Source organism: Ochotona princeps, chromosome 13 (genome assembly GCF_030435755.1).
Source record: "Ochotona princeps isolate mOchPri1 chromosome 13, mOchPri1.hap1, whole genome shotgun sequence".
Lineage (NCBI taxonomy): Eukaryota > Metazoa > Chordata > Mammalia > Lagomorpha > Ochotonidae > Ochotona > Ochotona princeps.
The window spans coordinates 13,334,549-13,356,671 of record NC_080844.1 but is presented as its reverse complement, the minus strand read 5'-3'; the positions used below and the strand labels follow the sequence as shown (position 1 = coordinate 13,356,671).

The 22,123-nt window shown below is 49.8% G+C and overlaps 1 protein-coding gene across 3 annotated transcripts; it reads left to right on the top strand.

The window, feature by feature from the left end:
* Positions 1-200: 200 nt before the first annotated feature.
* PRXL2A (peroxiredoxin like 2A) lies at positions 201-21,716 on the top strand. Of its 3 annotated transcripts, XM_004583553.4 has the most exons (8): positions 201-377; positions 5,550-5,735; positions 6,182-6,251; positions 10,722-10,900; positions 13,246-13,337; positions 17,196-17,336; positions 17,990-18,154; positions 21,339-21,716. In XM_004583553.4, the coding sequence occupies exons 4-8, from the start codon at positions 10,723-10,725 to the stop codon at positions 21,450-21,452; spliced, it is 690 nt and encodes a 229-aa protein (XP_004583610.2). In that variant the 5' UTR covers positions 201-377; positions 5,550-5,735; positions 6,182-6,251; position 10,722; the 3' UTR covers positions 21,453-21,716. The 3 variants fall into 3 exon arrangements, with proteins under 3 accessions (XP_004583610.2, XP_058527573.1, XP_058527572.1); XM_058671590.1 differs by lacking the exon at positions 5,550-5,735; XM_058671589.1 differs by lacking the exons at positions 5,550-5,735; positions 6,182-6,251.
* Positions 21,717-22,123: the final 407 nt, after the last annotated feature.

Sequence of the window (22,123 nt, the reverse complement as noted above, 5' to 3'; positions counted from 1 at the left end):
ACCCTGGACTATAGATCCCCTTAGGGCAGCTCACAGCCTCTCTGGCCCCAGACAGCGCCCAGAACGACTCTCCAGGGGCAGCCACCCTGGAGCAGCATCAGCAAGACACAGCTCTGTTCACCCCGGGAGCTTGGGACCGAGATGTAGCTGGCCAGAGCCGAAGAGGCCGCGGGAGCTCCACCCCCAGGGGCTGGGCATGGTCACGCGGCCGTGGTGGGGCTCGAGCTGCGCAGGCGCGGGCCCAGCCACCCCGGGGACCCTCGGGTCGGGGGCGTTGGTCCCCAGTGAGCGGGACAAAGCGGGCGGCACTGGGGGTGGACGTGCAGATCGTGCTGCGCCCAGGGGCTCGGAGGAGCACAGGGCCCGCCGCCGTGCAGGTGAGGAAACTGAAGCGGTGTGTGGGAGCGTAGATGCTGAATTTATGGGCCAGGCGCCGCCAAGTTCACAAAACCGGCCGCGCAAGCTGCACCTGCCAGACCCTCCGAGTGGTCCAGCCCCGCTCGGGACCGCGGTCAGCGGCAGACGCACGCCGCGGCCAGGAGGTCCGAGCGCGGCTGGCCACTGCTCTGCAGGCCTGGAACGAGGCAGGTGTCAGCGACCTGCCTGAGTGCTTGGGGCAATGGAAGGCCAGGGCCGAGCCCCGCGTGGGAGGGACGGGGGATAGGGGTTTCGGGTGTCCGGCGGAGCAACTCGGGGTGAGGGCACGTTTCTGGCTTGCTTCAGAGTCTCGGAGGCACCTGTCACGCCGTCAAGTCGCACATAACCTGGCTTTAGACCGGAAGCGGCAGGTGTAAATAAACCCCAGTGCTGAGTTCTGAGAGTAGGAGGATGAGTCGCCTCCACCGTTGGGCATCAGGGCCGTTGCGCAGCTGGAGAGTGAAGGGGACGGTGGAGAGGTTCAGGCGTGACCTGAGCGCGGCCTGAGCGGGGCTGTGCGTTCAGAACACCCGGCGGCTCGAGGCAGCGGCTCCTGTGCCCGTGGTCTTGATCCCACGATGCTGTTTTCAATGGCCCAAACGCCTAGAGTGGAACTAAACGTGTGTTTTGCTTTTACTGTTTATTTTCCATGGGGCCTGGCAAATGATTTATGAAAAGAAATCAGAGTGATTTATTTTGAAAAGCCTTATCCTGGAGCCCCTCTGTTATAGACCTTAAAGCTCCTGCCCAGCCCTGGACACAGAATGGACTCAGAAAACAAACCCTGATCCTAAAAGAAGGTCTTTCCTCAGATACCTTCTGGCTTTGTGTGCATGTAATATGTAGGGGTAACAGGTTAATCTAAAAAGGAAGAAGAACCATCCATCATGCAGGCAGCAGTTTTTCTGAGGAAGTTTGCCAAATATCTCCTGTCCATTTCATCCTGTGATCCTTGCAACTTCATGAAACAGTCCTTTGTTCAGGTTCATTCAGCTTGCAGGGGTTAGGTTTTAGTTATTCTTGGTTGGCCTTGTCCCATGACCCCCACCTTTAACTGTCATACCAGTTAGTCTGGCCATCACGCTCCTTAAGCTACTTGAAGTGGGTACAATTGTCTCAGCAGCTGTGATGATGCCAGGAACCTGTAGTTAGGAGCGGTCAGGCTCTGTCAACATCTCGGACATGAGGCAGCTCTCTTGCCTGGCCAGGTGCCTTGCCTCTGGAATGTTGAGTCAAAGCTTCAAGGCTCACTTGGCCCAGGCTTGTGTGCCAAGAATATTCCTGCATGGTTTAGAGGGAGCCAGCCTCACCTCTGAGCTGAGTGGCCTCTGTCACGGGAAGGTTGCCACTGGGCAGTACCCTTTGCCTGGTGGGGTGCTGGGAGTGCAGAAGGCTATGGTAAGCTGCTGCCCGCAGCGATAACATGAAGTGGGCAAATGAGACAAGCCAGGGTTCCCATTGGACCTAGAAATTCTGCCCAAGAGGCAAGCCTGTGTGGACCTCGCTGGATAAGTTGCCCAGTGTTTTCTGTCCGTTCAGCTTCAGATTTTCTGCTCTCATGGGAGGATGTGTGTTTCTAAGCCCTGCAGAGAACACAAAGATAATACTGTGTCTTGCAATTCTGTAGCACACTGTGGTATTTTACACTGCTGTTCTCATACATTCTTCATGATAAGTCTTCAAAGTGCCCCCCTTTAAAAAAAACAATCATTTATTTGTTGGAAAGGTAAAATCAGAGAGAAACCTCCCACATACTGGTTTACTCCCCACATGGCTGCAATGGCTGAAACTGGGCTGGTCAGAAGCCAGGAGCTAGGAGCTTCTTGCGGATCTCCCTAATGGGTGCAGAGGCCCAAGGACTTGGACCTTCTTTTCTGCTGCTTTCCAGGAACATTATCAGGGAACTGAATTGAAGTGGAGCAGCCAGGACTCAAACTGGCACCCATGTGGGATGCCAGGCTATTCCTCAGCAACCACCCCTGTGCCCTTGTTTTTAAAGAAGGTACTAAGGTAAAGAATCAAAAGTGACCTCTCACAGTGAAAAAGAGGAGAATTTTAGAACTTATGGTTTTTTAGGCCTGTGTGCTTCCTATCCACTGTAAGGATTTTCTAGAACAGCTGTTCTGAGTGCAGATGGAAGGCTTTGTGAGCTGAATCTAGAATGGCTGTATCTTTGGATTACTTCGCAGAGAAGGTCCCTCTGCCCAAACCCCATATCCCCCACTCTGTGTAGTATTGTAAAGGTTCCCAGTAGCTGGTGATGCCCTCTAGTTTTCTTTGGAGGCTCTGTTCAAAACTTTGTGAATCTGAAGGTGGAGGAGCCAGCCAGGCAGTCACCCAGGCAGCAGAGCTGGAGTTGGAGACTTCCAAGTAGGTGAATGCTGGTTTTGAGCAGCTAGCTCCAAGGTGCTTCAAGATGAGGGTGAGTTAAGAGGGCACCTCCTGTTGTTCATGGGGCCCCTGGTGCTGGTGTCCTCAGGATGGGTGTCAACTCATCCGGCATGCACAGAGGTATGTTCCTGTGGGTAGGAAAGGGGCACAGTAGCTTCACAGCTGAGTATGGGCATGGGGACCATAGAGAAAAAAAGATTTGGTCTTATTTAGAAGGACTGGACTTGGCAGACAAAGGTTGAGCTCCCTCCAGATGCTGTGTCTCAGTCCCTCCTCAGGAGCCGTACCTTGCTCTCAGCTTGCTCATGGCCCACCAGCAGGCTTCAGAACCTGAAGCACTCTCCCTCTCCCACTCCCTCCAACCCCACCACTGCGGTCTGTTCTAGCTTCAGAGGCTTGTGGCTGGCTGTATTCAGTACAGGATAAGTGATCTCCGACAGGAAGTTGGAAGGCAACAACTGTTTCCAAGCAGAGCTGTTGACCACCTGCACAGCTCAGATGGCCTGAGGGGAAACAAGGAGAGCCAAGAAGGAAAATGAAACATCTTTGCCATCTGAGGACCTGAGGCCAGAAGGCCCAGCTGTGGTCTCCCCTCTATGGCTCTACTCACCCTGGGGAAGAAGGGAGGATGCTCTGGCTGGGGCTGGGCTGGACAGGTGTGCTGTTGCCCTTTAGAAGTTGATACTGTCTCTACTTGTTCCAGGCATGAATCATCCGGGGTCCATGCATTGTTTGGTTAGGACTTTATCAGGTCCTGCCCTGAAGCTGCTCCTGGAACGGGCAGGAGTCAGACTGGGGAAGGCAAAAGCACACATGTGCTCACTGAAGAGGGTGTGGTGGTCCTCGGTCACAGTCACAGCGTGTACTTAATAAATGTCAGAGCTGGGACAATGTCATGGTCTTCCTAGCTGCTGCCCCTGTCTGTACAGGTGTACAGAGGGGTTGCATGTGCTGCAGGTCAGATAGCAAGCAGAGGAGCTAGATCCCAGAGGAAGGTCACTGAAGCCCCAAGCTTGAGTGTCTGCTTTACCACCAAGCCAGCCCTTCCACATGGAGATGAAACTGGGTAGTTGGGGGCTGGCGTGGTGGCTCAGCACACTAAGCTTCTAACCTATGGGGCTGCCAACCCAAATTGCTGCCAGCTTGTGTTCCAGTTGTTCTGCTTCCAATCCAGCTCTCTGCTCACGACCTGGGAAAGTAGCGAAGGATGACCCAGGTCCTCGGACTCCTGTGCCCATGTGGGAGACCCCGAAGAAGTTCTTGGTTCCCAGCTCCGGATCAGCTGAACTGTTGCTATTGTGGTCATTTAGGGAGTGAACCAGAGGATGGAAGACCTCTCTGTCTCTCCTCTTAAGGAAGAAAGGAAGAAAGGAAGGAAGGAAGGAAGGAAGGAAGGAAGACAGAAAAGGAAGAAAGAAAAATCTGCCTTTCAAATGAAAATAACTAAATATCAAAAAAAAAAAAAAAAAAAAAAGATTGGATGGCTGTAGGTTAGTTCCAGCTGTGCCTCACTAAGAGTTGAAAGAGTAAAATCCAAATGCTTTCGTTACACATGGACTGCCCACTAATTAATTACCAGCCCTGCTGTTAAAGCCCTCAGATCATGTACCACATGGTAGAGCAAGATGTGTAAATAACCACACCAAGTCCATTTGGTTGTGCATTGTGCAAAGGTATGTGTGTGTTGGCCCACCCGTGTGCACTGCGTAGTCAGCAGCTGAGGGACAATGTTGTCAAAACTTCCAGGAAAGGTTGTGGAGAGAAAGTGTTGTTTGTCCTGGACCTTATAGTGAAGTAAGCATATAGGTAGGAAGACCATTCTGGGTGGAGGAAACAACATGGATCCTGCTTTGCGGCCTTCCACATGGGGTGATGGGCCAAAGCCAAGTTGTGGAAGGCTCTGTTGGCTGTGCTGAGACATGCATTAGGACCCTGAGACTAGGGCCTGGCGCGATGGCTCAATTGGCTAATCCTCCCTCTTCAAGCCCCAGGATTCCAAATGGGTGACACTTCATGTCCCAGCTGCTCTGCTTTCAGTCTAGCTCCCTACTTGTGACCTGAAAAAGCAGCAGAGGGTGGTCCAAGTCCTTAGGACCCTGCACCCATGGAGGAAACCTGGAGGAAGCTCCTGGCTCCTGGCTTCTGATCAGTTCAAGTTCTGGCTGTTGTGGCTATTTGGGAACCAGTGAATGGAAGATCTTTCTGTAAATCTTTCCAATGAAAATAAATCAACCTTAAAAAAAAAAAAGAGGAGTACAATTCTGAAAACAAAAGTCCTATATGATCAGGTTGGAACAGTTGTGATGGCTTTTGCTCTGGCTGCATCAAAGAAAATAAACTGTGGAAGACCAGACTAAAGCCAAATTCAAGTCTGTGGTTATTGCAGTAGGCCAGGTGCAAGGTAGTAGGGCCCTGGGCTTCCAAGGTGTGTCTGGGCCTAGGAGGAGGAACAGGTAAGCCAGCAGGCTACATCCTAAACCATGGAGAAAAGCTGTCCCTTTGGTTCCTTTTAGGGTGACACATGGACCGTACTAAGGGCTTCTTCGCTCCATTAGCATTCACCGGAGAGCAGGGGAGCCATGTGCTGGCACTTGGGAAATGTTATAATCTGCATGACTGCCAGTGACTCAAAAACTTTTGCTCAACCTTTTGAAGGCCTCCAGGGGTTTGGGGAGGATGGAGTAGGGAGGGAGCTTGGCAGCTCTCCTTTTGATGTGTTTTGTTTTTTTCTTTTTTTGGAGATTGCCTATTGGTAGCTGAAGGAGCCCAAGGGTTCCTGGGTGGCCTGGTCCTGCCCAGGGAGTAACTGAGCTTAGGGGCATAGGCGGGCCTCCAGAGCCCCACCTCCAGCCTTTCTCTGCTGCCTGCACTCCGTGGGTCAGTCGCAGCTGTCAGTTGGAGCACAAGTGTGCACCTGGTGGACGGTGGTAAGTCCCTGTTCTCGGCTATGACTAGGGTGAGAGTGAGGAGTCGCGTGGGGAGGACAGGTGCCTTATGAAAAGAAGAAACAAAGCGACTTAAACCTGGCAAGGTGAAAGGGGGGGGACATCTTGATGAGGAATCAAGAATGTTTGGACTACAAAGTGAGCCACTTTTGTTAGAATTCCCAGGATATCACTGGAGAGCTTGCAGACCCATAGCACATAGGGGGCGGCTGGGGTGAGGTCACGCCATCTTCCTTGGCGCCACCCTGCTCTTTCCAGATCAGAACTGTCACACAGCTGTTGTTTGTTTGGGGCCCTAGCCTGCTTCACCTTCCGGAGTGTGAGCGGGTGAGGGAGATCAGATAAGGGTGCAGTGGGGAAAATGGATACTGTAGCTGTGTCAGGTGGGGGCTGGGTCTTCTGTAAACAACTGTGTTCTTGTCTTATAGACAGATTGACTGCTGTCCCTGTGGAAGAGGGACAGAGAGGGCGGGGAAGAGAAGGGACATCTGGTGTATGGTAAGTTTCCTTTGGAGTAACATGATTTGATGTGTCTGATGACCCAGAAAAGCCAAGTTGATCTTTGTGTTTAAGGCTAAGGGCATCATTCCCTGGCCTGCCCTGGTCCCAGCAGAAACCCATTTGTGAATGTGTGGGAAGGCAGGGTGTGATGGTAAACAGACTGTGGGGAGCTTGGAAGGCTTATTCCTGGCAGTGCAGGTCCAGGTTGTCCTCGTGCTGTCTCCTGGCTCTGTGACAAGGAGGATGCCACTGAACTTCTCTAAACCTTAGTGTTGGTCGCTGCAAAAACAGGATAATTTGTGCATCGCAAAGCTGTTAAGTGAATGAAGTTGAAACTTGAAATGACAGTAGGGTTCTGTGGGTTTAGAAATCTGAGTGTTAATGGTGGCTTTAGCACCAGCATCCGCCCCTAGTTAGTTTGCTGTTGCTTGGACTTGGTCAGGCCATGCTGAGCCCTTCCAGCTTGCCTCCTGTGCCCTAGACTAGCCTGCAAGCCTCTTCCCTCTGGGCGTCTCTGTGGCTGCCCAGACTGGTTCTCAGCCCTGCATTGCTATAACATCACGCTCATGCCTGGCTCATGCTACCTCACCTTCCCACTTGCGTACCAGACTAGAGCTCCTTGAGGATGGGGTATCCTTTCACTTCCTGTCCCCCCAAGTTATCACTTATTGAACAGGTTGGTCTGAATAAATGTGTGTGGAAATAAATGTTGAGTTTGAAGTTGAACTCTGTCGTCCATAACAGGCAAAATGCCCATTGATGAGCAGTGGTGAGATGGGGCCTTTTTGTTTTAAGTGTAGCAGGAGTGTGTTGAAAGGATGTGGAACTGACCATAAGTAGGGTCTCAGGACTTGTGAATGCATGGTATATCCAGGAGTCCTCAAGAATACAGCTGAAGGAGAGATGCAAGCTGGTGTTTGCACACTAGGCAGGCCTGTTTGTCAAATCTGTGCTGGGATACCATTCCTTGTGCACACCTGCCAAAAGTCCAGGGCTGTTTTATATTTTTAAAATACTTTTATGTATTTTTGACAGGTAGATACGGAGAAAGGGGAACAGACACAGAGAGACAGATCTTCCATCCTCTGGTTCACTTCTCAAATGGCTGTAATGGCTGAGGTTAGGCCAGGCCAAAGCCACAAGCCTGGAACTTGATCTGGGTTCCTCCTGTAGGTTGCTTGGATCATCTTCTACTGTTTTCCTAACACATTAGCCAAGAACTGGATCTGAGACGGGGCAGCTGGGACTCAAATGGGCAGTCATATAAGATGCCGGGATCTAAGGCAGTGGCTTAACTTGCTGTGGGCCACCAGGCTGGTTCCCAAAAATGTTCTAGAAGTGCATAATGGTATAGAAAATTATCCCAGGCTCTTTGTAATGTCCTGTTTACAGCAGGCTGGTGAGAGCGGTGATTTCCTCCTCATTGTTCTGTGAACTGTGGTCTGGTAATGTGTAACTTTTCCACATCAAAGATTGGGAAGCAGGCCCGTGGAAGGGTCTTTCCTATTTGTCCCAAGAACTCCAGTAACTGTTAAGTCATCATCTTCACCATTAAATTCTTTTTCTTAAGATGTGTTTTATTTTTATTGCAAAGTCAGATATACAGAGAGGAGAGACAGAGAGGAAGATCTTCCATCTGATGATTCACTCCCCAAGTGACCGCAATGGCCAAAGCTGAGCCGATCTGAAGCCAGGAGCCAGGAACTTTCTCCAGGTCTCCCATGTGGGTTCAGGGTCCCAAGGTTTTGGCACCATCCTCTTCTGGTTTCCCAGGCCACAAGCAGGGAGCTGGATGGGAAGTGGAGCTGCCGGGATTAGGACCAGTGCTCATATGGGATCCCTCACACGTTCGAGGAGAGGACTTTAGCTGCTAGCCTACCACGCTGAGCCCCACCATTAAATTCTATTGACTTCATTGTGGCACCCATTTGGGCTGAGTCCACTGCATACCAAAGGTGCTACAGTGCTAGGCACTGGAGAGCTGCAGTTTTAGTGGTCAGGTTACAAGGAACTCTTTGGGGCTGGTGTTATAGCTTAATTGTCCTATCCTCCATCTGCAAATGCCAATGAAGAACCTAAGTGTTAAAAAAAAAGAACCTAAGTGTTTTCTGCTTTGGTGATTTCTGCCTTGCTTGCTTGGCTGAGGGCTGTGTAAACCCCAGGCCCTACAGCCTACGTGACACCTGACAGGTCATGTAGCTAGAGCACTCCTCAGGAAGAAGTCCTCTGGTGTTAGATAAGTTGCTTACTACCCTATAACCCACCAGTTTGTACTATTTGAAAGTTGCTTGTTTCAAACCCACCAATAGGTGCCTGCCAACTTGCTCTTTTTAAAAGTTAACAGTTGGGGCCCAGTGTGGTGGCCTAATGGCTAAAGTCCTCGCCTTGAACGTGCCAGGATCCCATATGGGCGCCATTTCTAATCCCAGCAGCCCCGCTTCCCATCCAACTCCCTGCTTGTGGCCTGGGAAAGCAGTCGAGGAGGTCTAAAATCTTAGAACCCTGCACCCGTGTGGGAGACCCAGAAGAGCTCCTGGCTCCTGGTTTCGGATCAGTGCAGCACCGGCCGTTGGGGTCACTTGGAGAGTGAACCATCGGACAGAAGATCTTCCTCTCTGTCTCTCCTCCTCTCTATATATCTAACTTTGCAATAAAAAATAAATAAATCTTAAAAAAAAAAGTTAAGTTAAACTGACGAATCATGACTGTATAATCGTGTGAAATTGTCCTGAAATGTATAAAAGCCCTGTGCTGTCCAACCTCAGGCTCTTCCCTTCTGTCCCTTTTGGTTGCTACTGATACTGCTTCAGCAGCCACCCCTCCCCCAGCGCCACTGGGCCTGAGTGATGGCTGGGAGCCTAGGCCAGCCTGAATAAACCACCCTTATGCATTTGCATTGACTTCAGACTTCTGATGATTTTCTGGGGATGTCAAAATTTGGGTATAGCACCAGCATCTCATATAGGCGCTGGTTTGTGTCCTGGCTGTTCCACTTTGTACCTAGCTCCCTACTTGTGAGCTGGGAGGGCATTAGAGAATGACCTTGGGAGCCTGTGGTCATGTAGGAGACCCTGAGAAAGCTCCTGGCTTTGGATCAGCACAACTCTGGCTGCTGCAGCGTTTTGGGGAGTAAAGCAGCAGATGGAAGATCTCTCTCTCTGTTTCTCCTTCTCTCTGTAAGTCTGTCTTTCCAAATAAATAAATCTTAAAACAGGAAGGAAAGAAGGAAGAAAAGATAAGAAAGGAAAGGAAAAGAACAGAACAAAACAGTCCTCTCCCGGCCAGCTCCTTCAGGGAGAGCTGAGTGTATGACTGGATAGGTTTAAGATTAGAGGGGACCACATATCCCCTCTCCCCTCGAAGACCTGTGCCTGGGGATCCAAGGAGTGCACCAGAATTGGCCTGGCTTAGGGAGTAAGGCACACAGATGAGTCAGATCAAAGAGCGCATGTGGTTCACATGGAAACTAGGGATTGTAAGTGCCCATCAGGAGAAGACATGCAAGGTAAGCATGCTAAGAGCAACTTCACAGCAGGGCACCTCATTAGTAAGGCAGCCAGAGAGCGGTTAGGAACAGGCTGGACTCTGCCAAGACCTGCCGGGGACTCCATTTCCATGGCAGAGTGCTCTGCCCCTGTGCCAACATCTGCCCAGCCCCTTCAGAGGTGGACACAGCGGCTCCCACTCCCTCTGACCATAGGCCAGCTCTCTCTGTGTCTGCTCTTATGTGTTTAACCGTGATGTCTGCGTAATTCTGTTCACAGAGGAAAATCATGTCAGTACAGACCTCTGCTGTCTGTCATGACTTACTTCTCAACTGTGGTTTTATGTGTTGCATCTTTTTCGGATTGTTTTAATTTTCATGTGAGCCTTTTGCATTTCTACATACAGATGGATATGTAAAATGGATTAAACATACAGAGGTTTTCAGTTGGGAGAAATGTACTGGAATTGCCCGTTTTCCGGGAGTGAGGTCCTGTTGGGTGCTGGCTAGAGGGCTTGATGAGTAGAATAAAGTCACTGTTGCTCGGGAATCCTTAAAGTCAACAGGAAGAGAGAGAGGCTAGCAAACGGTGTGACCAGTGTTGTAAGAGAAAATGCTACCTCCCTCTGGACTGTGAAAGGAGAGTCAGGCTTAAGGGAGGAAATGGTGTACTGCCCGGAACACGGGCTGGCACAGCTGAGGGCCACTGCCTCAGGTAGGAGACAGCTAGGGAAGCATCCAAGAAGGCTGCAGCTTCTCTGTTAGCATGCCTGCCCGGCCTGGGAACTTCTTGGGGCCTGACCCTCACAGTTCCTGTCATACCCCTCAGGTACGGTGTGACAGGTGCTTCGCAGCCCAATGGGAAGTCTCTCTCTCTGGCTGTTGGCCACTCCCTCACACCTCCTGCTGCCCTGCTGGGAGAGATGAGACTCCAGCTGTCCTCTGGGAGCAGTAACATTTTCTTCCTTCTTCTCGATCTCCAGAATGTCTTTCCTCCCGGAGCTGGGCTTCTTCACCATGGGGATGTGGTCCATCGGTGCAGGAGCCCTGGGGGCTGCGGCTGTGGCACTGCTGCTGGCCAACACAGATGTGTTCCTGTCCAAGTCCCAGAAGGCCTCCCTGGAGTACCTGGAAGATGCAGACCTGAAAACCATACTGAAGGGTAAGGGCCACCGGGCCAGTCCCAGTACTTTTCCAAGACCCTGGCAGGCAGACTTGCCAAGCTTCTTTTTTTTTTCTTCTTCCTCTTTTGTTTTTTGTTTGTTTCTTTCTTCTAATTGAAAAGGGGATGTAACCAAATTAGGACAAATTTAATAAGGCTTTTTAAATGACTGATAATCCATTACCCTAACACAAAGCTCTTGCTTTCTTTTGATGTTTCCTTTCCGTGTTCACCTGATAGGGTTGTGGTCCTGGTGTGTTCTTTTACTTTTCCTGATCGAAAACATTCACTTTCTGTCTTGGTCTAACTAGGGTCTAACATTGCTGCCTGTGAGTTAGCAGCCTTGCACCATTGTTTACTAAAACAGTTCTTCCAGACTGTTCTGAGGAATTCGGGTCCTTGGGGAATCATCATACAAATGAGAGTGCTTGGGTCAAATAAGGATGAGAAACAATTTGTCCTTGGTGTTCCTGGCACACTGCAGGGACTTACTGAAAGAGGGTCTGGATGGCTCCTGACATTGGCACAGCCAGCTCCTGGCTGTACCCAAGCAACAGTACCTGGGGAAGCTCTGCGTAAGGTCTCTTTAGAACAGACCTGCCCATCTGCCTTGTCTTGGGGACCCCCCCGAGCACATGGCTGACCACTGACCGTTGATGCTGACAGTCACACAGTCCAACGGGGTAGCTCTGCCTCCTCGCCAAGTGCTCTCAGCTCCAGAGCCCCACAGGGCTGACCTGGGGCAGGAGAGCTTGATGAATGTTCTGACTCACAGATTGCTGGTCTCCAGGTTAGCTCGTAGAGGGAAGGGATCATCGTCTTCTCAGAAAGGGAAGCATGTCCAAGGCAGAGGGGAATGTGATGGCAGAGATACGTGGTAGGTCACCTTGGTAGAGAACTAAGAAGTCCTTTCAGACCTCTTTAGTTCTGTAACCAGAGTGTTCCAATCTCTCACTAGATTAAACACAATGTCAGCACCAGCACCATGGCATACTAGTCACTGGAATCTCATATGGGCACCAGTTCATGTCCCAGCTGTTCCACTTCCGATCTACCTCCTAACTAATGGCATGGAAAAGCAGCTGAAGATGGCCCAAATCTTTAGACCCCTGCACCCACTTGAGACACCAGTAAGAAGCTCCTGGCCACTTGGGGAATGCACCAACAAACAGAACATCTTTCTCTCTGTCTTCCTCTTTTCTCTCTGTAACTCTGCTTTTCAAGTTAAAAGAACTTTTAAAAACAACAGCAACAACAAAATTGCGGGGAGCTGGCATCGTGGTCTGTAGCATGCTAATGCTCTGTCTGCAGCACCAACGTGTAGATGGCTGCCAGTTTATGTCCCAACTGCTCCACTTCCCATCCAGCTCCCTGCTTGTGACCTAGGAAAGCAGTCCTTGGCCCCTGCACCTATGTGGAAGACCCCGAGAAAGCTCCTGGTTCCTGGCTTCTGCTTGGCTCAGCTCTGGCTGCTGGAGCCATCTGGGGAGTGAACAAGCAGATGGAGGAGTTTTTTTTCTATTTCTGTCTTTCCTTCTCTCTGTATCTCTGCCTTTCAGGTGAAAATTAATAAACTTCAAAAAAGAAGACAATCTTCCTCCTGCTCCCCCAACCCCATCCACACTCAGCATCCCGCAGAGGCATGGATTCCTTTGGGAAATCCTAAAAGAATAAGAGTTCTCATACCAGACACTGCAGTCAGCTGTTTGGTATCCATTGCTTCATGCTCCCTACAGTTCACAGTGGAGCTACTGGATGCCCACGTGTTACCCATGTGGAAGCTGGGGTCCACTGAGGGAGAGTGACTTGCTCAGGGTCATCCAGCTGGATTTGGGAATCAGCCAGAGCTTTACCACCAGGCTTGGACTTCAACACCATCTCATCCTGGAGTGCTTTCTTGTTAGACATCATCTTTCCCTCCTTAACATGACATTGTGTGTTTCCTTGCTTCCTTCAATTCCTCTGAGTGTGTTTTTAGGAGTGAGTTTGCTTCGATCATAGTGCAGACTTTTTCACTTGTGGCTGTGTGTCTGCCTTAACGGATGATTACAATGTTCAAGAACAAGAAGTAAAACCTTTCTCCCCCCCCCAAAAAAAAATCTCTGTTTGGAACACTTGTTTTAATGGAGGAAGAAAGAGTAGGATTCTAAGATCAGTATTTCTTATCTGTTGCTTGGGTTCCTTTTCCCCTGTGTGAAATGCCCATCCAGGTCCTCTGTGAGGTCTGGGCTTCTTAACTTGGTGTGGCTCAGTGGAGTTTGTGACCACCTGCTGGTTGAAGCAGGGGTGGGTGCAGCTGAACCGGACTCGGAGGAGGTCCTATATTGCCCTTTCTTCTCCCTCAGAACCGAGGACTTTCAAAGCAAAGGAGCTGTGGGAGAAGAAGGGAGCCGTGATCATGGCTGTGCGGCGGCCGGGCTGCTTCCTCTGCCGAGAGGTTGGTATGTTTGGACAACTACTCAGAGAAGAGTTCCTGACGAGTGGCGGCCAGTGCCTTTTGAGGCCAGGACCCAAGAGCTGCAGGCCAACCCTCCCCTTGATCAGCACTGACCTGTGTCCTACTACTGGCTCTAGGAATTTCTGTCAACTCACACTCTGTGTCTGGTTTTGACTACTTAGCATCTCCACATCTGACTTGCCTTTGGAGCACCGCCCACCAAGGCTTTCATCCCCATGTAGTACCATCTGGATTCTGGGCTCACTGACTGGTTCCCACACAGAAGCTGATTAGTCAGTGAGGAAACATCAAGGGAAGGCAGGAGTGTGATTACAAGGGATGGGGGAGAGGCCGAGAAAAGGAGATCTTCTATCAGCTGGTTCACACATCCAAATGGCCACAGTCGCCACAGCTGGGCCAGGTCAAAGTCAGGAACCAGGAATTTCCTCCAGTTGTCCCACATGGGTGGCAGGAACTCAAATACTTGAGCCATCCTCTGCAGCCTTCCCAGTTGCGGCAAGAAAGTGGATTGGAAGTGGACTAGCCGGGATCCCATGTGGGCACTGGGTTGGGTCCTGGTTGCTTCACTTCCCATCTGGCTCCCTGCTTGTGGCCTGGGGAAGCAATAGCGGATGGCCCAAAGCCATGGGACCCTGCACCTGCGTGGAAGACCTGAAAAAAGTCCCTGGTTTCAGTTCAGCTCAGCTCCGACTGCTGTGATCATCTGGGAGTAAACCAGAGGATGGGAGATCTTTGTCTCTCCTTCTGTCTGTAAATCTGCCTTTCCAATACAAAATTATTAAGAGAAAAGGAAGTAGCTAGGATTGAAGCCAGTGCTCTGATATGGAATATGGGTATCCCAAGCAGTATGTTAATCTACAGTGCTATAACACATGCCTATGTGGGCTCTATTTCTTGATTTTATTATTTATGTGAGGGATAAAGAGACAGGGAAAGTTTCCATCTACTGGCTCATCCATAGTTGGCCACAATGACTGAAGTGGGGCCAAAGCCTAAGCCAGGAGCCAGAAAAACATTCCAGGTCTTTTGTGTGAGTGGCAGAGGGCCAGTGACCTGAGCCATCACCTTTGTTTCCCAGGACCTATTTTAGGAAGAAGTTAGAATCAATAGCCAGAGGTGGGAATCAAACCCATATACTCAGTGGGAGATGTGGACATCTGCACTGGCTTCTTAACTGCTGGGCTGGGTGCCTGCCCTGGGAGTGTGATGGTGAGAGCACAAAATGCTGATGTCAGGGGATACTGCAGTTACTGTACCCAGCTTGCTCCCTTTCTAATGGGTAAACCAACAACAATTGTGGTCTGGTGGCCTGTCCATTTGCTGTTTTGCTTAGGAGAAAACCCAAAATGACTGTTGTATTGCTTTTTACGTAGTGATGTTGACCCTGGCAGGATGTCATTTTCATCCTGCTGGATACCCTCCCCGACCCCAAGGCATTGCTCCTGAGTCTTACTATTATTATGGAATGTATGCAAAGCCCCCCCACATTACCTCTATGACATTTTCATGCATATTATGTCATGAGGTCCTTACCATGCCCCCTGGAAAGACAGCTGTTTGTCCTTACTCTCTTTTCCAGGCAAAGATACGAAAGTGCAGAGGTTAAGACGATTATTTCATGGCCTGCCGTAACAGATTGCCACAAACCTGGTGGTGTTGGACAGCATCCATTTATCTTGCAGCTGTTAGGGTATGGGATGTTGTCTCACCCCTCCAGCAGGCCATAGAAGAAAACCCATTTGTGAATCTTTTCCCCAGCTTTTGGAGGCCACCAGCACTCCTTGGCTCATGGCCCCTGTTACTTTGGAAGTCAGCCCTGCCTGTTCAGATCTTTGTCCTGCCACATCACTCCAATGTAAACTTTTTTCCTTCTTGTTTGGTGGGTGCATAAGGAGCCTGGTGACTGTAGTGAACCCTCTGAGCTGATTTAGATAAATCTCTTTATTGGAAGATCAGTGAGTGAGCAATCATAACTTTGTCTCAGCCTTAACTCCTGAATGTCACAGAACCTACTCACAAAGTTTCTAGGGATTAAGATATGGGTGTTGAGAGAGGCTGCCATGAAGGTGGCGTCTGAACTAGGGGTTCTTGGTTGCGAATCTATGGTACCTGCAGATGCCAAAATGGAATGCTGTTTGACTTGATTGCTTGGAGCCATTGCAACCCGTAAAGTTCCAAGAGTAACATCTCCTTCCTAATGATAGCATGCTTTCCTGTACCTTGGGCTGTGCCCTGGCAGAGCATTTTTTAGAAACCTAGATGAATGGGGGCCCGGCGGCGTGGCCTAGTGGCTAAAGTCCTCGCCTTGAAAGCCCCGGGGTCCCATATGGGCACCTGTTCTAATCCCGGCAGCTCCACTTCCCATCCAGCTCCCTGCTTGTGGCCTGGGAAAGCAGTCGAGGACGGCCCAATGCATTGGGACCCTGCACCCGCGTGGGAGACCCGGAAGAGGTTCCTGGTTCCCAGCTTCGGATCGGCGTGCACCGGCCCGTTGTGGCTCACTTGGGGAGTGAATCATCGGATGGAGGATCTTCCTCTCTGTCTCTCCTCCTCTGTATATATCTGGCTGTAATAAGGTGAATAAATCTTTAAAAAAAAAATAAAAAAAAATAAAAGAAACCTAGATGAATGGCAACGAGAGTTATTTGGAGTGGCTCCAGGAGGAGTTGCATGACTTATTTTACACATCTGGCTTGGACAGGAACCTACTCAGCGTAAAGAGCCTAGGAGAAGTGAGTCACAAAACCTGTTCTCTTCAAGCAGGTGGCCTGTGCCCACAAGACGCTGCAGTCCTCTTTGCCCTGGACCAATTTTGCTTTTACAGGAGCTGTTGATGAATGCATTTTAATCAATCCTGTTGTGTCAGCTATTATTCTTTCCCAGTGTGGAAAATTAAATGTAGCTGCCATTGGATAGCAGCATATTTGTGTTGAAGACAGTGGGTCGCGTTTAAAAGGGTTTTCTGCTGGTCAATTCTGACACCAGATATTAGTGACACCAGTGTATCATGACTCAGGCAATTTTATTTATTCAGCAGCATGCATTCCTGAGGGTCAAGGCCATCTGTGCCTCTCAACTCAGCTGCATTCTCCCCACCTTCAAATCTGGCCACTAGGTATTTAGTTCCAGCCATGTTTTAGACACTGAGAAATCCACAAAATGGAAAATGTAACTTAGGACTATTAAGATACATTTGGGAATGTGAGTGGTGGCACTTAAATTTATGGTAACATGCACAGGTCACCCAGCAGGGTGGATAGAACATGCACCGGGACTTTGGGCTTTCTTTTCAGTTGGACCAGCCAAGGAGACCATTTTTACAGGCAGAGTGCTTTTTCAGAAGGTAGAGTTTGAGCTGGAGCTCCAGAGAAGGTTATCACAAGGACAGGGGTGGGAGGGTCAGGGACTGGAGGGTAGATGACAGGGCCAAAGTGCCTTAGCTTGGCCTTGAGTGGATTTGTCTGATGGGCCTTGGATCGACGCTGTGGTGCAAGGGAGAGGGTGGAAGGTGAGCATTGTGGAGCCGGGAGGAGGATGTATTTCGTGCAACCTCTTCATTATGGCTGCTCCCCAGCTGCAGTGGGAACATCCGTAGAGGGAGCCAGGCCTCTCCTTCCCACTGTGGGAATCCTGGGCTGAGCAGGGGGACCTGATGCCCTGTTTTGAGACCCAGTGCTGGCAGGTGCTGGACCACTTAGGCTTGAGTTGTCTCTGGCGATTGTGTTACTGCTGCTCCTCTCTGTTCAGTTCCAGCTGTGTGGGGGAAGGTGAGTTGTTGGCCAACAAGATCCAGAAGTTCCCATCCCTGAAATCTACCCCTGCCCTGCCTTCCTGTAGGAGGCTGCAGACCTATCTTCCCTGAAGCCCAGGTTGGATGAGTTGGGCGTGCCCCTGTACGCGGTGGTGAAGGAGAATATCAAGAGTGAGGTGAAGGACTTCCAGCCTTACTTCAAAGGAGATGTCTTCCTGGATGAAAAGGTACATGTGCCGTCAGTGCGTAGGCCCCAGCGTGGGAGGGACTGTGGCCAGCTCTGGAGGGCTCTGTGGCTAGGGGTGTGGCTGGCCTGAGGCTGAAGACTGCTGTCTCCTGCCGTGGCCTTGAATTTCCATGGGCTTTCCCAGCCCTCTGAGCAGAACATGATGAGACACATGATGAGAAGGTGAGCACTCTTATTATGCAAGAATTCCATGGAGTGGAGGGCAGGAAATAGCTGAGACTCCAGTAAGTTTCTGTCCTACCCCCAGTATACATATAGGGGACCCTGGCAGGAATCCACCACATCCCTTATTTCATTGCTGCTGTGTTGCTTCCCCTTCCACTCTGTGTCTGCGATGGGCAGTACTATTCCCACTCTGCCACGCTCAAGAACAAGGGAGAACTTAAATCAGAGTGCAAGCTGCAAATCGGCTTCCCTAGGTTGGGCCTGCCTTGAGGGAAGCTGGACCTGGCCAGGAGGGTGCTATATATCCTCCTTGGGCAGTTGTGAGTAGTGGTCCCGAGGGGCAGCTGTGTGCGTGCTGAGTTGGAGAGAGGACACCAGGCACCAAGCTAGAACAAATGCCATGCTGGGACCTCTTTGGGAAAGGCAGGCACAGGTCCTCACATGGAGTCTGTCTTCCTCACTGCATAGAAAAGGTTCTATGGTCCACAAAAGCGGAAGATGATGTTTATGGGGTTTTTGCGTCTGGGAGTGTGGCATAACTTCTTCCGGGCTTGGAATGGAGGCTTCTCTGGAAATCTGGAAGGTGAAGGCTTCATCCTTGGAGGAGTCTTTGTGATTGGATCGGGAAAGCAGGTGAGTTCTGGCTTTTTGGAAAAAATGATCTATCTGCTGCTAGTACAATGGCTCCATTGGCTAATACTCCACCTGCAAGCAATGGTAGTTTGTGTCCTGGCTACTCCACTTCACATCCAGCTCCCTGCTTGTGACCTGGGAAAGCAATGGAGAATGGTTCAAAGCGTTGGGACCCAGCCACCCACGTGGGAGACCCAGAAGAAGCTCCTAGCCCCTTGCTTTGGATCAGCTTAGCTCCAGCTATTGTGGCTGTTTGGGGAGTAAACCAGCAGACAGAAGATCTTTCTGTCTTTCCTGCTCTCTGTATATCTGCCTTACCAATAAAAACAAATAAATTTTAAAAAATATATCTATCTGAAAGGCATAGAGACTAAGATCTTCCCTCTGTTGATCTCACTCCCCTGAGGCCCCGTAACAGCAAGGACAGCATCCAGCCCATTCCAGGACCAGGAACTCCATCTAGGCCTCCCATGGGTGACACTGACCAAAGTAGTTAGGTCATTTCCCACTGCTTGTCCAAGGACGTTAGGGAATTGGATCAGAAGTGGCATAGTGGGGACTTACGTGGCATGCACTCATGGGATATTGATGGACAAACAGTAGCTTGGACATGCTGCACCACATTGCTGGTTTCTGTGGTCTTAGTGTTCACTAAATTTGAGACCCCGATATGGATATTAGAATAAAAAACCCTGACTCCCCAGACATGGCTGAGAAAGACAGACCATGTCTATGGGCACTTGGAACAAACCAAGTGTACCTAGGAACCACTGTCACTGAGACAGTCTAAGATTTTGTCTAGAAAATCAGCTGTTTTAGTATAAGGCACCAATGACAGTAAGTATTAATACAGATCAGGAAGTGTAGTGAATACAGTGTCAAAGGAAGACATCAGAAATAATGACCCAAGCCCTCTCTCCTCTTCCTCACATTCCCTGGATGCTTGGCAGAAACGCTGGGACTCCCCAAGTAGGGAAAGTCAATCCCTGGCCCCGGGTTGCAGCCTCCTGAAATAAACCAGCCAGAGACACACTGCTAAGGCATGAAGCGATGGCAGTGAACATGGCTCTGGCTCCAGCAACCGCTCCCTGGTGCTGCCCAGAGCCTCTCTTCAGAGGGGATTCCCAGCACCCCTTTCCAGAAGCTCTTAGACCTGGGAGAGTGCCTGCTCTGGAGGACTGCCCATCTACCTCCTACTCTGGGATGTGAGGTTTTTTTTCCCTCTTGTGCCACCGCTTTCCTGTGGCCTCTAGGGCAGGGCCTGGCACACCTGCCAGCCTCCTCTTGCCTGGCGATGCTGACTCACCCGATGTTCATGGTCTTGGCTGGCACGGACCTAGTGTTGCTAGGTTGTTGTTTGGCTTTATTGGTATCCCCCGGGGCCCTGGCCTTTGCCCTCCTTGGTGGAAGGTTGACTGGGCTGGCTTGTCAGGACTTAACTCTTCCTGGGAGCAGTGTTTTCACAACCCCACTGTGCCAGGTGCCATTCAGTAGTGATTTCCTTTGTAACAATATATTTTTTTAAGATTTTATTTTTCTATTTGAAAAACAGTTACAGACAGGCAGAGACAGGTCTTCCACCTGCTGATTCACTTCCCCATTTGACTGCAACAGCCAGAGCTGAGCTGATCCAAAGACAAGAGCTTCTTCTGGGCCTATTTCAAGTGGGTGCAGGGGTCCAAGGACTTGAGCCATCTTCCGCTGCTTTCCCAGGCCACAAGCATGGAGCTAGACTAGAAGTAGAGCAGCCAGGACATGAACTGGTGGCCATGTACAATGCTGACGCTGCAGGTGAAAGCTTAGGCTACTAAGCCATGGCACTAGCTCTTGTAATAATATTTTAAAAAGCATTCTTAATTTAAAGAAGTATGTGTGCACTACAGAAAATTTGAGGACAGTGGGCAGTAGGAAGTGAGGAGAGCATTCTTTTTTAAAAAAAGATTTATTTATTTTTATTACAAAGTCAGAGATACAGAGAGGAGAGACAGAGAGGAAGATCTTCCATCCGATGTTTCACTCCCCAAGTGAGCCACAACGGGCCGGTGCTGCGCCAATCCGAAGCCGGGTACCTGGAACCTCTTCCGGGTCTCCCACACGGGTGCAGGGTCCCAAAGCTTTGGGCCGTCCTCTACTGCTTTTTCCAGGCCACAAGCAGGGAGCTGGATGGGAAGTGGAGCTGTCGGAATTAGAAACGGCGCCCATATGGGATCCTGGTGCGTTCAAGGCGAGGACTTTAGCCACTAGGCCACGCTGCCGGGCCCAAGGAGAGCATTCTTTATGGACAACCTAAAGGAGCAGCTCTGAGGCCTTCTGTTAGAAAGTGGTATCTTGCAAAGCTAGTTTTGTTTGTTTGTTTGTTTTTTGTTTTTTTCCATTCTGAACTGTATCGTGGGCATTTTCTCATATTATCATATATTCCTTAATGTTTTTATTCCACATTATGTTTTATTGATATCTTCCCTGTAGTTACCACGCCATGGTGGGGACTTTTTATTTCTTTATTTATTTTAGGCAATGACACAGTATATTTAGATTTTTCTTTTTGAGTTCCTGGAGGTCATGGTCCAAGAAGTCTTTGCTCGGATTCCTTGAGGCCGAGCTCTCGTGCAGTATTTTTTCATTTTGACCACTTTAGTGGAATGTAGGAGTAGCCTGCATCGCAGTGCAGAACTGAGTGGCCTGTGGTTTCTCAGGAAGACAAGGAAAGGCCTCTCTTTTCAAAAGGGTGTCTGGGACCTGACGCCTGAGCTGCCCTTGCATGTCCTCAGACTTTTTGTGTGCCCTTCCTTCTAAAGTATTCATCCACCTGCAGCTTCACCTTTGTAAACCTCATGGTTGCCCTTCCTGCTTTATCAGCTGTGAAGCCTGCCTTTAAATGTCCTTGTCAGTTACTCATATCTGACTTGCTGCTCAGCAATGCTGTATGCTCAGCCCTGACATTGTTCCTGTGTGCAACCTTGATATTGTATCCTGTGCGCAGCCCTGACGCTGTGCTCTATGCACAGCCCAGATACTGTGTCTTGGTCTTTCCTGGACCTCCTTTCCCCCAAAGCTGAATACTGTGGGTAGGAGGCAAGCCAGATGCAGACCTGTGGTGTCTGCTGCCCATGGCTTGATGGCGTCTGTGCCTGGAGGGGGCATCAGAGAGCCAGGAGGACTGACACTCTTCCTTGTTTCCTTGCAGGGCATTCTCCTCGAGCACAAAGAGAAGGAATTTGGAGACAAAGTAAACCTATCTTCTGTGCTGGAAGCAGCCAGGAAGATCAGATCACAGGCTTCCGCCTCAGAGCACAAGTGATCCCATGAAGGTGCCTGGCCCAGGGATGGCTGTGGGGACACCCCAGCTCCTGGGACATGCTGTGTGTGCACATGTGTCCCTCACTGCCACCGCCTTCACACTATGATTATTGATGTGTTTTTATATTGTTGTGTTCTATTGAGACCCTGTAAGGCAATATAGCTTCGAAACAATACTGACAGAAACCTAAGATGAGTGAGGGATATTTCAGCTTAAATCTAGGGAATACGAGGCTTGCAGGTGATTGCTGAACCTTCTTAACAAGGTACATGGGGGTTGAATGCTGTTCTCTTCTTTGAGAGAAGTTGATGATGGAAGATTAAAGAACATTAGGTTCTGGGCTTGTGCATTTTCTACTAATGATTGCTGATGCGATAACAAGGTAATACAGCAATTGATGTGTAATGGGATAGCTTGATAAAGGCAAATTATAAAGTGAGATCTCTGGTTTCATCATGTTTTCATATTCATTTCTTAGATCTGTTCTAGAAAAAAATCATCTCTGGCTTTAATAAAGGGATGTATAAAATCATCTGTATATACAAATGTTTCTGGTAAGAGCAGTAGTAAAAATATTTGCCATAATGTTGGTCGAGAAGAAAAAATCAGTTTTCTCTCTAGGTGTGGGGCAGGAGGAGGGGAGACTCTAGTTGTAATAACTGGAGAGGTTT